Source organism: Buteo buteo, chromosome 18 (assembly GCF_964188355.1).
Source record: "Buteo buteo chromosome 18, bButBut1.hap1.1, whole genome shotgun sequence".
NCBI lineage: Eukaryota > Metazoa > Chordata > Aves > Accipitriformes > Accipitridae > Buteo > Buteo buteo.
In genome coordinates this window covers 1,975,450-1,992,873 of record NC_134188.1, presented here as the reverse complement: position 1 = coordinate 1,992,873, position 17,424 = coordinate 1,975,450, and the positions used below count along the sequence as shown (strand labels likewise).

Sequence of the window (17,424 nt, the reverse complement as noted above, 5' to 3'; positions counted from 1 at the left end):
CATGGAGAATTCCTGCGATTGACAAAGATGGAAGGAAATAGAAGGAGAAAGCAATGTTTATGATCTTCTAATGGCACAAAGGATTAGAAGCAGGCAAACTAGTATCTGTCCCCAAGACTGTTATAGACCTGCTGTTCTGAGCAAGTCTCCAGTTCGCCTCTTTGCTACCTTTCCCAACAGCCTGTCTAATGCTTTGATTCGACAAAGCATTCAAGCCTGTGCTTAATGTTACAAAGAAGTAATTACGTCCTTAAAATTAGTCACATGTTGAAGAGTTCGGTCTGATTTCGTAATCACATTCATCTGTCTTTGATAAATGCATTTTCACTGTTCCTGAAACATGTTGCATTGATTGGAGTTTCCTTATGACCTTGCCATATGATACAACTGGGCAGACAGTACTGTGCCTTTTATTTAACCAATTTCTACAGATCTGTATGATTCTACAAAGGTAGAGTAATATCCACATTTTTACAACACTATTAGCAGGCCACTTTTTAGAGTTCTGACACCTCAGGTGTAATTTACGGATGAATTTTTATTGAGGGTAACATCACAGCTCAGAAACCAGCTGTGAGCTGCCTGACAGTTTTTTAAGTGTACAGAGATCAAAAAATTGGTAAAAGATACGATATCATACTTCACCACTAAAGATGTGCAAGCACGTTCCACTGAAATTCTGTGGGCTATTAATGCATTAGGTAAAACAATGGCTCCAGTTATTAAAGCTAAGAAATACAAATGATGAAGTTTTTGCTGAAAGAAAACATATTTTGGCTGGTACGGTAGCTCTATTCAATGTCAGCTCAGCTCTGCCACTTACCCCACATCAGTAGCTTGGTGATGGATTTCCAGATCTCAGTGTAGCTGGTTGCAGAGGTTGGATTTTGGGAAGGGAGAGAGATAAGAAAACCTAGATTTGATGTCATCAAAGCATAAAACCCCTTTTAGGGCTTTGATTAAAAGTGAATGTTGATGAGTCTTTTGTCAGAAGCCAGTGACTTTCCCAAGCCTTTTTTTTTTTTTCTTTTTTTTAATCTGAACAGGAGCAACACAACACAAAACGTCATATAGGCGCTACATTTTTGACAAGATACTTAAAGATTCTTTGTATGAGATTGGATTGTAGCTAACTAAATTAAAAGTGATTGTGAAGGGGGGTGGGTCTTGCTCCACATAGGGGATATATAACATCCCTTCCCTCAACAAAATGCCATGAAGTGTTTTCTAAACATATTTAAAGCATATAAAACTTGAAAAATTGGATCATCCCCTTATACATCAGAGAGTCTTCTGCAGTTTCCATTTTGAGTAGCTATTTCACGGTTCTCTAGAAGCAAAGGAAGCACATTCATTTGTGCATCTTCGTATTGGTGATGGCATATCGAAGGAGAGAAATGGTTTGATCAAAGTTGGGTGGATTTAGCAAAACAGAAAACAGTGGGTCTTCCTGTGTTAACTGAAACAAGCAGGTGTGGAACCAATTTATTGTGCATAATTTTTTCCAGTCTCTGCTGAAATAACTGTGAATCTTTCAAACACCTTAGATATGGAGTAAATAAGGAGCTTTTTTAGTATATTTTGATTTTCTGTAGAGTTCGCTCAAATCAGGCATTCAAATGTGAAGTCCAGCACTTGACATTTTATAGATTTTTGAGACTCCCTGGGAGACTGTGGGTAAAGTGTAAAAGCAGCTACTAAGCTGTACTGATGTGTAAATATTGTTTTGTCATGGGAGGAACAGAAAGTCTGTGACAGAATTGCTTTGTAAATTTAATGATCTCTTTAGTATTTTATTTTCTGTATTTATTAATTTGTGTGTACTGTTAGTTGAAATTTACTGGGAATAATACGCCTTTGAGAATGCCACTGTAAAAGTAATTGTTATCCTATAAAATGCAATATAAAATATGATTATATTCAGATAATTCTTTAGATAAATTGTTTGGAAGAAGCATAATAGAAACAACTTAAAAAATTTTTTTAATGTCTCCTATGTACTAATAAAAAGTATTTACCATTGGCATCCTACAATCTACTGTAAAATAAGGCTAGCCAAGCTGGCAAGACCTTATGTACTATTTTAGGTAAAAACGGAGATTAAAAAAAAAAAAGAAAAAAGTGTGCCTACAGTTGCATGGTCATTTTTGTATGCCCAATTTGTAAGCCTAAGTATGGCAGACATTGACAACCTACACATTGACAATTTAGACATATGATTGTGATAACTGTACACTCCAATCTCATACCAATATTCATCCTTTCTCCAGAAATAGGGTTTAGTGCATGTGTAGGAGTATGTATATATATCTTTAGAAGTAGATGGTCCACATTTTAGTAATCGCTTCCCAATTTGACACCTTGTATATGACTTCATTTTAAAAAAATACTCGGCATTCAGAGTCAAGAAATAGTACGCTTAGTGTGTTTAGTGTGCAAGTGAAAGCTGAAGCATTGGGTGTCCGTATTTACTCTTGACAAGCTATATAAATACTAGATATATTCTTTAAATTCATGAATAGGCTACACATTAGGGGTCCTCTTTTTTTTTTTTTTAAACAGGTATAAACATTTTCTCCATTTTGATCCATTTATAAGGTTTAAATTTCTGTAAAAACAGTATCTGAGGAGATGAGGTTTTTTTCCTTCCCAAGATTTTCCTAGTCTTCTTTTCAGCAAGGACTATTTCCTCTAGAAATGACTTGTGAGCAGTGAGGCTATTTCTGGTTTTTTGCAGATTTTTTTCTCTAATGCATTAGTCTAGACTGAATCTGGTCCCCTATATCTTACCAACCAGGGCCAGTATATACTATGGGTAATTTAGAACTTGGTGCACGGTATTTGGTTATTGTGATGTTGTCAAATTGAATACAGAAGGGCTGAAGCTTTCTGTTTTTCTCTTCCTTGGCACAGTAGTTTGGTTCTTTCTCCCTTATCCAGTCATGTAAGTTTTAGAAAATGTGTGGAAATTGAGTATCTTAGAAGCTTCTACTCCTCTTCCTGATTTGAATGAAATGCAATTCAGAAGTTGTTATGGAGAGACAGGCAGATGGACATGTGAGCAGCTAACTGAATAAACCTTGTTTCTTTCAGAAACCAGGCTATAAATAGAAATCTCAAAGCTTACTGGGATATAGGAAGGGATCATGGGTAGCTGACCATGGAGGAGGTGCACAAATTGTGGAATAAATATCTTCAGCCCATGTGCTGGAAATATATGGCACTTTAATCTATCACTCACTCACCTTAATGAACTTATCTCAATGTATCCTTTTGAAACAGGGAAATGGTATTATGCTTTTATTCCTGCTGGACAAGTCAGGCACCAGGAGGTCTGCAGTTTCTTTTACTTCCAGTCTTTTAACCAGATTCACAATAAAATAAAACACAAAATATGTTATTCTGAATTATTACAATGCTATAGTACTGGTAAAATAAAATACAGCTCTTAATTTTAGTCATTTCTCAAATAAGGTTAATAGTGTCTTCTTGACTTCATTAAATGAAATAAAAAAGCCTCTGAGAGAATCTGAAATTAATCACACTAATAACATTGCCCTACATCTTAACATTTAATGAGGCTCTTACATTTAAAGAATGATTTTTTTTATTTCCTAGGAGAATCTCTCTGGCCACTCCCCGACAGCTTTATAAATCCTCCAACATGACTCAGCGCTGGCAGAGACGGGAGATATCTAACTTTGAATACTTGATGTTCCTCAACACTATAGCAGGTAAGGCTTCTGACTCTTTAATCCTTCATAATATGTTTACGTTTGTCAAAGTCTTAAGCACCGTGACTTGATAGAATACATTTATCCCTCTAGAATTCAGCTGCGGCTTTGTGATAGATTCTGAAACAGACACATTAAATTTTATCAGAAAATGCACAACCTATCGCTGAGACTTTAGATTCACGTATTGTGGAGGCTGTTCCTTGCTCCCCTTCTGCCATTTCCTCTGCTGACAGCTTTGTCTGAAGCTTTATTAGAGTCAACAAACCATTGCCAGAGAGTGTCTGGAAATAATAATGGGAAAATGTAATTTCGCTACTTCATCATTCTCAGCAACAGCAACTAGACAGCAGAATAACAACAGTATTCTGCCCAGTACAGATGTCACCTGGATTGCGGTATGATTAGATTACAGCATCTTTTCTCATTTAGTTCTTTGAGCTGAAATATAATATCAGATTAGGTATTTAAAAGGAGAAATAACTGCCATAGACATCCATTCGTTATTGGCAAAAGAAGAGCTTTTCTGGCAATTATCATTAATTAAACATTCACGATGGCATTATTCCTTTCACCTTTCCCTTTTCTATGCGTTAACTCCTGTGGTAATTTTAAACGTAAAACCCAGCAGTTTTCTACACCATATACAAAGATTTCCAGGAGGTTGTCTGCTGTTACGATTCCTGCCTGTAGCACACATGCTGCTTATGAACCTGCCTGCGGAGAGCCTTCCTCAGACATTTCACTCCAGTGAGCTTTAATTTGAAACCCAAATTAAATTCCACCAGGCATCACTTTGTACTCCAGTGTTACAACTCTCATCTCTACTTGGTCCTGACTTTTATGCTCGAGGTTATCCTCAGGCCAGACATAAGACAAAGGCAAGCGTGAAACCCGAAGGTAGCACCCGTTGCGCTGGCCGGTCGGAGGACGGTCACCGTGTTCTTCCCGGTAGGGCGGTGGCGGAATTCGGGAGCTGTCAAACTCGCTTGCTTTGAACCTTCAGGCTTTTCCCTCCGTGCTTATATGGTAGACATCTTCCAGGCATCCAGTCTTATGGACGTTAATAAATGTGTCACGAAATCATCCCAGGGTGATACAGAAGTGCTACCGCTGAACAGCTGGGAACCAGGGGGCACGTTTCCCTTGTGCAGCGGAGCACAAAGCAGAGTCCCTGAAGCTACCGGAGACCTGGGCTGGAAAGTCCGGATGGTGCGGTCCGACGCAGGCTCGCCAGCTCGGTCCCCGAGCGTTATGGCCACAGTCCGGCGGATCCGGGAAGGATCCCTGCCAAAGGAAGGAGCCCTGCTGAGGGTGCGTTACCTCTGGCGGAGCACCGCAAGGATGCCGCTATCCCGCTTCTGGACGCTGGCCTGCCTCTCGTGCGGATCCGCTGCCCTTCTGGCGATGGGGAAATGCAGGCAGAGCCTCGCGGGCACCCTGACCACCTCACCCGAGCCTGGAGGGTTCACTGGAGAGCTGGGAAAGTCAGCTTAGGTCCCTTCAGTCCTTGTCCAATACATTATTGACAGAACCGTCCTTCACTTCTAATTTCCTTTTTATGTATTCATTTCTTCTGTAAGCGGTGTGTCTAAACTCTTTAAATGAGAGTGGACAAGAGCTGAGCCAATTTTTGATAAATTACTTTTCATTTTTAATCAGTTTAAAACTCCAAGGTCATTTATTTTTAGGTACATCATCAAAGCATCCAAACCTGGAAGGCATCGTTATGTCTGAAGTCAATTAGGAATTGCAGTGACACTCACACTAAAGTATCCATCAGTACACAAGCTTCAGCCTGAAGAGATTCCTTTAGAGTATCGCAGAGGTCTTAAGAAAAATGTTTTTTTGACCTGTTGTTTGATACTAGTACTGCTAGGCAGGCTTTATAGCCAAACACCTGGGTGGTCGCATGAGGCAAGTTTCTCTTACTGTCATCTAGTGTCATTCACCTGCCTTACAACAGGATGGGCTGACATTCGCATTCCAGGTACCACCGGCTATGCCCAAGGTTTTGAGGATTACTGACTCTTTTTTTTTTTTTTTTTTTTTTTTGTGTGTGTGTGTGTCTATGAGCTTGTATTATATTTGGAAAAGCTTACAGCAGCTTGGTCAGTACCTCAGTAGTGTCTCTCTCTGACTCAAAGCACTTAATTTCTGGCAGATTTTTGGTATCAGTCTCTTACTGGTAAATCTCATTTGTTCATGTAATCTCGTTTTAATTGTATAAGCTCACTTGCTCATTTTCACAGCATTACCTACCATCTTATAAAGTCTTTCAGCAGTGCATGATCAAATTCAAATTTAGGTAAAGACTATATTCCCTGAAAGAGAGGGAGGTAAATTTGAGTCTCTAGAAGAAATTCAGCCTAACTCTTTGTCTCCATCTTGTACTGACTGACTTATTTTGTAAAGTCATTCTTTTTAATGATGCTTGTGGGTCACATGAGTCAACAAATAAATGTTTTCTGAAGGAGAGCCAACATGCTGATTTTTAAAAGTTTTGGAAGTGACCAGTATTGGTTAAATAAAAATTAATACCCATGCATACTCTTCCGCTAAGATGTGAGCAAGGTGTTGAGTAACATTTGAAGACCTTTTCCTTGTCATAAAGAATATCTCTTACTCTAATTTTTATTTCATACCCATCTGCATTGCTTGGCTTTTGCTAATGGATCCTTACCAATCTATGTATTTTCTGTTCTGTTTTCATTTTCCAAGAAGGGTAACAGTCATTGCGTTAGTTGGGAAGAAAGTATCACTGTACGATCTCATAAAAGATTTTGGAGGAATGTCTAAAAGCGGCTGAGATTCATCTGATAGTGTTCCAGCAGGATTAGTGAAATAAAGGGTCCTGCTGACATCCGCTATGACTATTGCATGTTAGAATGGCCTTCAGTGCAAAGAGCTTGTAAGAAAGCATGATTGCACTGCTGTATTATGTGCTTTCTATTTCTGCTTCTTCGTTTTTTGAAGATTTTGAAGATTCATGGTCTCTATGAACATAGATAAATAGATTTCAGTTGGTAATGTCATTAAAACATCTGCACTCACTGATGGGCTCTCATGGAAACTCATGATGTTTTTTTGAAAATTAGAATAAAATTTACCTTTGATAGCTGAACTCCCTGCCAACGATACACACACAAAAAATCTTTTCTGAAAACAACGTAAGAGAATTAAAACTGACTGAAACCCAACAGGCAATTCTACACATGACAATAAACTTTTTATTCCAGTTTGGAACAAATCCTTAAATTTTTGAACTCTCTGATAGAAGCAAAAATTCCCATTATTTTTTGGAAGATCAACGTGGGTTTGTAGTTCTAATGAAGTCTGCACTTCAGCTAGGAAGCTGACTTCCAAAAACTCACGAAGAACTTGGGGGTATTGCAAAGAATCTCATCAAAAAGTTCCTGGCAAGCCAGAAACCCACCCACAATGAAGTGCACGTGAACCCCAAGTCCAACGGTGGTGGAGAAAGCTTCAGAACAGAACTATATGTTAGAAAGCCTAGAAGTTCTCACGTCCCCAGGCTGTTTTCTGCCTCCCCCGTTGCATGGCACTGTACTGCCAGGGGCTGAGATCTGGGGAACTGTGGGGTCGATTGCTCCGAGGCAGCCTTAACGACACCACTGCTTTTACAGCTGTGCCTATATTTCTGTAAATTTTCTGCTGAAAGATATTTCTCCAGAACATTATTTTACAACAAATAGGCTTTTTCTGATGAAGCACTAAGAAACTTAATATTTCTGCCAGAAGTACGATACTGGAAGTAAAGTACTTCTACCACATGTTGCCCTTGTTTTGATAACACTGAACTGATAACTGTCCAGATACATCTGCGTTAAACTGAAGCAAATTCTTATATGCGCTGTAGACAGGACCCTCAGCAGTCAGAAGAAAATACAGGAGTTTCTATTTTGTACACAAAGATAGGGTATTGAATATATTCATGACCGCCTTTGCCAAGTAAAGACATGACATGTATTTTCTTTTCTTTCTTCTTTGGAAGTCCAATTTTCAAATGCATTTTTAATTATACTCTTTTGTAATGAGATCCTGTAAGAAATATTTCCTTAAAAGATACAACTTCTTTGCCAGTAAGTGTTTGTGTAGGCAGCAATAGCCTACTTTTAGACTATAACTGTTTGTTTAGGCAGCATCTTCTTTTCTAACAATATAACTGTTTTTAGCCATTGAGAAATATGTGCTTCAAAGTTTTTTTTTATTCATGTTGCCATTTAGCTCCTACTGGCTTATTCAGCATATCTGGGCCATAGCTTAGTCAATTAAGAAACATGGAGGTTTGGTGCTTAAGAAATGTGGATTATCTGCTGGTAAGTAAGTGATACATAGGTGCCTTCATTGTTTTTTCCCCTCTTCCAAATAAATAGAGGTCCACTAACAAAGTGATTTAGTACACTTTTTGCCAATTGTTTATAGCTTCCTTTCTTCTTACAACGGTGCTTAATTAGTGTCTAGCCCTTTACAAAGCCGCAAGAAATCACTCATGTTTTCTTGTGATCGTTTTCTGAAATTATTCAAGAAATGGCAGCCTTGGAAGGGAGTTGTTCAGAAGGGGGGCTTCTGACGCAAACGCATTTCCTTCATTTGTGACACGCAGCTGGGTCCTTTCCCACAAGAATTCCTTAGCCTGCTTGTTAATCCTGTTAATTACACAGACCGGTTGGTCTCTGTAGAACAGAACCACTGAAATAAATACAGGAACCTCTCCTTAAATCTCTCCCTGGTTTGCCGATATGTCTGTCCTGACAAGCATGGCCCCTGGCTATTCTATAAGTTCTTAATCAATGTTTGAAATACTGAAGTGTCCCCTTGGAAAAAATCCATCTTTCTATGACTCTTTTTTTTAATCTTTACATCACCCTGTTACCACCTCTGAAACATTGCCTGGCTTCATTTTTAGTTTAACTGTTTCTGTTGTGATCTGTACTTGTGACTTAATAACTGCCTACTTCAGGTGTCATAGTTCTCTCTCCCTGCATCGTTTCCTATCCAAGGATATACGATTAACGTCACTTGCGCTGGCCTGATGACTCATTGCAATTTCAATTCAAAATCGCTCTCCCTTTTCAAAACTCTTACAAGTCTTGTTTCAACCTGTTTCTCTGACCCTCTAGCCAACTATTTTCTCGCCTCCCTATTCTGTTTCCAAGGTCTTCACCTCTTTCTTGCCCTCTTTTCCAACTCGAGCATATTTCATCATGTTTACAGCTCTGGGTTTTTCTCCCAAAGGTAAACATTGCACTCTGCTACTTATCAATCAGTCTCAGTGTTGTACTCTCCGTGCCCCTGGTTTTTGTCCTGGTTGTGTAGACATGAGCCTTCCTGGCCACCTTCCCCCTCCTCCTCCCCGTTGCCTTCCCAGGGATCCTCTAGCTTTGAAGCTGCTATAGTTGTACTCGTCGCCCTTCCTTCAGGTGCGGATGAAGAGGCCACGTTGCATGTGATCGGCACGTATGTCAACTGAACCCTCTGGGTGACGGAGGGAACCGTAAAATCGTAAAAAAGTGATTTTTACTATTCTCAGTTAGAAGTTTATTGAAAACAGTACTTAAAAGTAATCCCACTGCAGCAAAAGAAATCAGGAGGAGTGGGGACAAGAAGTTGTTTTGTAATATGGTTGCAGTGCCCACTGTTTTAGTTAGAAGTCTAGTTTTCAAATCTATTTCTCGGTATTTAACTGATTTCTGCTGGTTTTTTTTTCTTTTCAAAGTACAGTATATTAAATGTGTGTTTGCATTTGTATTTATTGGAATTTTAATTCTTTTAAATCCTACCTGTCACAGCTTTTAAAAGAGGTGGAGAATAATTATATCCATAATTTTTGTAAGTCATTTCTTGTAGTGGAAAGGGATTATTTTTAAAGGTTTGTGGAAAAAAATGACATCTTCAGTCAGGTAATAAATTCAGATGAACTTCTTCCCCCTCTCTCTTTTTTTTTGCCTGTTTAGCATTTTCCACTTTTTTACTCTGTGATGTACAAGCCCTCACTGGTTAATTATGTATATATTTAGCTACTGCATGTGTTGGGCTTATTATTGTCATCTAATTAGATGTAACTCGAACTACTTGCTTCTAGAAAAATCATTAAAAATTCTTTCCTAATGACCTAGAGATGACAAAATGTCTGTAAAGTGTGAAGAAGCAGACAAGCACAGGAACATCGCTCTTAAAGAGTGTTAATCCAGATGCTGCAATCATCTAATTAAACAATATTTTGCTGTCATTAACATTTTCACCAAGGAATTGCAGTTATAATTTCTTTGTCAGCTGTCTCTAGCTCACTTTACCTTCAAAACTAAAGTGCCATATAAAAACATTAAATTGGATGGTTTAATTAAAAAGTTTTTTTTAATGAAGAAGCATATCCAGTATTTCTGAGATCTCATTTACTATGCTTCAATTTTATTGTTCAAGTAGATTAGTGTCACAGGCTTGTGATATTTAATATTCAACCTTTAATATTAATCTCTGTAAGCCTACTTGGGGGAAAATCTGAAGCTTCTGAAAAGGTATAGGGACTACCAATAGCAATACAGGTTTCTGTTTTATATTTATTTACCTTACGAAAGAACCAAATAATTCTTTCTGGAAGCACCAGACAATTTATGAGATGGCTGACTTTACTCTGAAAATCATCCTTGTGAAGCCAGAACTGATCAAGAAAGCATTCCTAATAAAGCTGAACCACTAATATTTATGCATGTCTAGAATTAGGGATTTGTAATCCCATTATAGGCCTAGATCACTGTCCTCTACTCAGATAAGCATAGATGTGTAGTCTTATCTCATCGTGTAGGTTTGGTCTGCTTTCACAATTTGATTTATGGTTCGCCTTCTTGAGTAGTTTTTATTTGTTGATATTAAAAAGAAAATTGCTAAATTGAGAAAAATAAATCACTAACTTTTTTACTAAACAAATTAATAGCTATTATTAGTAGTTAATCTCTTAATAAATAAAGTGTGTTTCATAAATATTGAAGTAGGAGAGAATTAAATATTTTGTTTATTTTTTCACAAGGCTATGGTTATATTTATCCAATACATAATCAGGAAGGCTCCATTATTTGTAACTTGTCCTACCTAAGCTGAGACATAAACTGCTTCAAATTATTTCTCATTGTGGGGTAAAAAAACGCACACAAGAGTTACTGCAGTGTCCTGATATGGAGCTAATTCCGCATGATGATTTGTTCTTGTGTCCATACTGTAAGGAACCTATCAAAATCACAGCGCAAAGGAGAACTTGTGTACAGCAGCTAGGCTCAGGATTGCTTCTTGATCGCGCTATTCACATATTTATGATTTTTCCATATAGAATAGGAAAAAAAAAGTCAAAATCTTGTTGACTAAATATTGAAATTGAAATGACTGAAATGAATATAAAAATTAAGTAAAATATCAATATGGAAAATCTCAATTTTTAAATAAAAAGTCATTTTGGATAACCCTAAATTTCCTTTCAAAATTTTGTGAAAGGATGTTCTCACCTTTCCAAATATTTCTAGAAAGTGTTTTCAATTGAAGGTCTTTATTATTGTGAACTCTCTTCCATAAAACTTTTGATTCTGAAGAATCATCATTTTCTCTTAGGCTTTGTAATAAACTGCAGTCATCTCAGACATTTTCTTCCTGAATCTCCAATTTCTTTTAGTCTGCTGTCTACATAGGCACAAATGTCTTCCTTTAGCGGAAGCTTTTGCACATTCTTCTGTTAACTTAATTGAGGATCCTGATGGTCAGAAAAACTTTTATTTTATAAAGGTATAGTTTTTATAAAGACTGTGTTTTACAGAACCTTAAATTTGACAATCTCAAGAAACTTTACAAACCATATGTAATTAACCCCTTGCCAAAGAAGAAAAGAATATTCTGATTTGAAGGATGTGGAAAATGAGGCAGAGTTGTCTTACTCCAAGACATATAGACACACCCCCCCCGCCAAACCCTACAACAACTAATAGTCTGCCAGAGAATACCTTTCTTTTTCCTTCCTCACATCGATAAATTCTGGTGTGTTTCTTGATTTAACTGTTTGATACATTCTCATTCTGTCCAAGAGTGGTTTGCATTCATTCATTGCTGATAATAGAGAAGTGGTTTTGTCTCTATACATCTTTATTTGTATGTGGCTCACAGTGCTGGTATTGCTTTTTTAACAAAGCTGTATTTGCACCTCCATTATTTTTTTATATTCTTGTGAACACCTATGTGTTCAAACTGCAAAAATGAGGACACACAGTTGTTAACAATATGCACTTTTCCTGTTTTCAGTGAAGTTATGTACAAAATAGAAACATGCTTCTTGTTCATCAACTTCTATTGAAAATATAAGGTGTTTGTAGAGCAGTGAAAGTTTCACATTTCATTAAAGCAGAGTTGATTTTTGTGGAGAATTGCAAATGCTACTCAGAACAAGGAAGCCTGTGTTTTCCTGTGCTGGGTTTTGTACCCCAGGAATCTGTCCAGAATCTGGAAGGAAGCAGTTAGTGAGACAGGGCTGTAAATCTGCCGCAGGACTGGGAATTGTTAACCTGGGTTATTTCAGTCTGCTAATTATATTATATAAATACACACACACGTATATTTATGACCTGATTTTGTTTTTTAAGACTCATGTTGCATATTGTGTGGTTCTCAGTAAATCAATATGGTGGATGGTTCTGTACTAAGCAACTTCATTTGTCTTATCACTGAAATGTTAGATACTACCAAGTACCAGCTGACACAGAAATAACAGCCTTTCCCAAACACACTTTTCCTGGTAATGAATTCATAATTTTCTGTTCACTTCAGTCGCAGATTGTTCTTTTGAAACTGTACCTAAAGATGGCTTTTGCACTTTTGAGCTGCTGGGGTGGTAGCAATGTTACTCTCATTATGTTCGGAGAGAGTGGCCTGGGGCAGTCAGCTCTGTCTTTTAGAGGGGTGAAAATGTTTTTTAATTTTCCAAGTGGTTACGAAACAGTGTTAAAGCAAACATGACTTCCTCCGCTTTGATTCCACTATTGCAGTGAAATGTCACCACTTCTTCAGTAAAGAAGAGCCGTGGGGAATAATGGATTAATGCAGTCTATCTAGGACAGACCTAGATTTGCAAACCTCAAGTTTAGCCCCTCGCTCTTTGGAGTCTCATTTAATCTTTGCCAGCTAATAATACTGCATAGAGTTGCTGGGAAAAATAATAGTCTAGTGGTTTTAGATTTTAACATTCATACAATGAAAATAGCTTCATAGAAATAAAAAAAGTTTATTGGCATATGGTGCATTTTAGTTGATCTTGAAAAATACTGTGCTGTTTGTATTATGCAGATTTCTGTGTTGACTTCTGATTCAAGATAAGTGCTTCTAAATGGCTACTTTTGTCTGGAAGATTTATACCTGATTCTGTCAAGTGGTGGGAACTGGGAACATGTGATGCAACAAAAGTAACCACTAGATTGTTTTTCAGCTGGAGAAGTGGACACTATTTCCTAATTCTTGAAACATTTTCTTTCTTAATAGGACGAACATACAATGATCTGAACCAATACCCTGTATTTCCGTGGGTTTTAACAAACTATGAATCTGAAGAGTTAGACCTGACCCTTCCAGGCAACTTCAGAGATCTTTCGAAGGTATGCTTTGGTTCTGTTAAAGACAGTCAGATAGCCCTTTTAGGAAGAGATTTTGTTTTATATTTATTGTCTGGTTAAGTTAGGTCTTTATCTTCAAGTCAGAGAAATCTGAAATAGACTTTTCTATCTTAGAATCATTTTACACTGAATCTCAACATTATGCTGCGTCCGTGTCCCTGACTGATCTGTTTCCAAAGCTGCAACTCCTCTGTATCTTCTGGCTTACAGATCGTGAGTGCGTCAGACCACTTGATCTCACTAATTATCTCCCTTAGTTTATGAAAGCTGATCCTTTGGAAATAAAAAGCTTGGACTAACTTTTCACTTTATTTTGCAGTGACTAGATGAGTAATATAATAGCAGCACCTCCTTTTGGTTTAATAATTATTTAGTAAACAAGTATTTTGTATTTTAGACCCTGGAGTATCTGGTCCCTATCATTATTTGTGGGTTTCGTCCTCCAACCGGACTTCGGCAGTTAATGCCTTATAATAATACTGTTCCTAGTATTTGTTTCTCCAATAGCACCAGATGGCCATCTATACCCAGCTCTGGTACTCCGGTTGTGTCAACAGACTGGAGAGAAGGTGTGCCCTGGCCAAGCATAGCAGAAGCCTAGGGAACGGCTCTACTTTTGGCCAACTGGAATAAATACAAAAATCAGGGTTTGAAACTGAGTTGTGGGAAGTATCTTTTCCCGGTTCCTATTGACTAAGAAAGTGTGTGTACTTTCTCACCAGTGAAAGTGGGTAGCCTTGCAACATCCCCAACACGAAGTTTCTGTTGTCTGGGCATGACAGCTTTCATGCATCCTCCACAGTTCCTCAGCCAGGAGGGAGAAGTGGCTCGTCCAAGTTGAGTGAGGCTCAAAACCGCGGGAGGCTGTCACTCGCTGACTTAAGGGATGAGGCTGGAGAGGAGAAAATGTCCGAGCACGCATCCTGGGCAGCAACGGAGAGACCCCACCCTGGGTATCTCACAGTCTTAGATCCCTGTTGGAAGGAGTGTGCTTGCAGTCGTAACCGTCCCTGGAAGCCTGCTTTTGTGAGACTTCCAAAATAATTTGAGTGGGACTTGATTGTATAGTAGCAGATAGAGCCACCTAAGTATCTTCTCCCTTTTTTCTTAAATAAATAAGTAAATAAAACCAGAAGTTAAACTACATTCACAGTATGACTCAAATGTAAACAAATTTGTTGAGAATCTACTTACGTTATGTAAAACTTCTGACCTTTCATAATATTATAGGTACGTTTCACAAACGTGTTTTTCCATTCTGTAACACCATTGTAATCTGTGCCAGGAATGATAAAAGAAAATCCACAGACATGAGTTAAATAAAGACCAGTGATCATCTTGCGCTGGCTTGTTCCCTAGCATGTATAAAAAAATTTCTGGTTTAGAATTGTGTATAGTGATAAACCTTTCATTAAGATGCTTAAACTTTTCAAAATCTCTCAGACTCACTTCTTTCAAGTATTAATAGCACTGCATGTGGTGAAGTGCAACAAGATTAGACAGTGTCTCATGAGTCCTTCATTAGGTATTTGGGTTTGGTTGACTCCAAATTTTTGCGGCAGCCTATTAAAGTATGTAATTGCTACAGGAAGTAACGCCATAGTTGAATAGATAGGTTTTCCTCATGAGTTAGTAAAGGCTCATTATGGAATTAGTGCTTGTATAGCTTAGTAAGTATCACTGTACTCCTGGTAGTGCTCTCCCTTGAAAGGAAATGTAAAATCAAGTCCCAGGTTATTTATGTTTCTTCAAGAATCCGTGCAATATGCACAGCAGTATTTTGCCCGAGGACCTTTTCTTACCCAATCTGATGACTGCATTCTCTTATTCAAAAGCTACCAGTAGTTTCCTCTGGAAAACCTAGGGTCTTGACCACTAAAAAAAAGCCCACGCAGAACTAGTTAAGGAGAACGGTCTTTCCTTTCTGGCAATATCTGGGCTGCGTTTATCCCATGGATGTGTGAGAAAACACGTGCAATCTGTAAAGTGTTGTGGGATCTCTCAGGATAAAAGGGGTGTAATTGTCAAATTCTTCCAGTGTTTATTATAATAACATCTGATAGGTTTCATTTCACAATGGTTTTAAAAGGAAAAATAGACTAATGATTTTTTTTGTAGAAGGCAGTGGCTAGTTAATATGAAATGCCTTACTCTGTGCACTCGGGCTGTTACGCATTACTTGCATCCTGTTTCAATTTGTGCATTATCAGTTAGAGTCTTCAAAATCAGAACGTATCTGAGGTATTTCCTTGGCAATTCTGTTTTCATTTTCGATATTGTCCTGTATCTGTAAGTAAGCCCCTTCTTTCCTTGTTAGGGAGGTGAATCCTGAGTAGCCTAGTGCTTAAAAGCAGGAGTCAGTGATTTATTGTTCGCATTATTGAACCGGGGTGTGCTATCAAGCCTCAGCCAGACCTCTGGGGCAGGCACACACAGTATCCTTTCCATGAGGAGCCACTTCCTTCTGTCAGATTTTACCCTGCAATGCAGAAACGTTCCTGCAGATTTGATGGCAAATCAGAACCTCCAGCTAAGCTGTTGATGGATAAAACTCTCCTTTGTCAGTTCCTGACCTTCTGTCTTCCTGTAAGTTTGCCCTTCTTAGGTTTCACAAAGCCTCTGTCCTTAATATTTAGTAATTAATAGCCCTCAAACAAATCTTTTGAAATTATTTAGAATTCTAACACTGTTACATATGTGGTAAAAGCCCACAAAAGCAATGAAATTAAAAGGGAAACCTCCTATCATGCTTTGTTCTGTTGGTTTAAAATAGTTTTGGCAGTTAACTGTAGATGCTAAATCTAACTTTTTGAAAAATAATTAATTTGTGTATTATCACACAAAGGTCATACAAAGCTCCAGTGTCAGTTATGATAATTGACAGTACTTCTTTTGAAAATTTTTAACCTTTGCTTCCTAGGCTTTCTGTGTAAAATATGATACACCACCTTTGTGGTATCACAACTCCTAAGTGAACATACATGACAAATGCAATTCGTATGTTTTGTGGAAATGAAATTAGATGTATTTGGCTTGCCTACAATGTCAGTGACAGAGTAAAACATATGCCTTTTGCATTTAGCTCAAACTTAAATATTTACATTTCTGCAAAGCCATCTTGAACATGTAACTTGTCCTTTCCTTCCATTTCATTTTATTCTGGCTTTATGTAGCGCTCCTTATTGTGGTAATTTTACATCCAGATGTTGCTTGTTCTCTCAGAACAATTATATTTAAATATTAGTCTGAAAATTCCTCTGCCCTTTTTCTTTGAAGTGTTTGGAAATTCCCCTACCAAGGCTTTTTTTTTCCTTTTACATACAATTTGAGATTTAAAAACAGGGCCCATGGGCATGGAAGGTGCCGTAGCAGTAGGATATATTGGACCTCTCATTTGATTAGACAGTGTAGGCTCAAGTTTTATTCATTACATATACAAGGTTAAAGGTTATATTTATTGTTTGACAGGATGAAAAGCTAATGAAAGAGGCTGTCATAGATACATAGATTATCTTTTCACTATCAAGCCACCAGGTGATCTGCTTATTTTCTTCTTTATTGAGATTTCCTTTGGAAGAATACCTATGGTATTAAACATTAGTACAGGAAGCGTATGCAGGCCTTACTGTACACTGAGGTTTTGGGGGTTTCAACACACTTAAAATGTGATACGGTTTGTTTGTGCAAAATTGTATGACTTTTACTTCTAAATTATAGTGAATGCATGGGTTTGACATGCTGCATTGTCCCTGCTCATTAAAGTGTAAATGGGAATTTCTCCTCATTTACTTCCAGTCATACATCCTGTTAAATAAAATGATTTCTTCACCAGGCAAAGTAATACTAATATTGGCATGTGTATGAAACATCACACGCCCATTCATTGAGTGGAAAAAATTATATTTTGTTAATATAGAAGGTGTTTGACTGACGGGTGGTGATAAGCATAACCACTTTTCCTTATTACTGTGCCATTTCAAGAAAAGGAAGTGATAAAGCCCCAAGGCTTCTAAATGTAATAATGCAAA

General features: G+C 37.7%; 1 protein-coding gene across 2 annotated transcripts in view; it reads left to right on the top strand.

Moving 5' to 3' along the window:
• The window catches only part of NBEA (neurobeachin), a 510,817-nt gene that overhangs the window by 406,418 nt on the left and 86,975 nt on the right, over positions 1-17,424 (top strand). For both annotated transcript variants that reach the window (XM_075050577.1, XM_075050576.1), the window contains exons 44-45: positions 3,619-3,734; positions 13,266-13,378. In XM_075050577.1, coding sequence (XP_074906678.1) covers positions 3,619-3,734; positions 13,266-13,378 — 229 coding nt within the window. The remainder of the gene's footprint in view (positions 1-3,618; positions 3,735-13,265; positions 13,379-17,424) is intronic.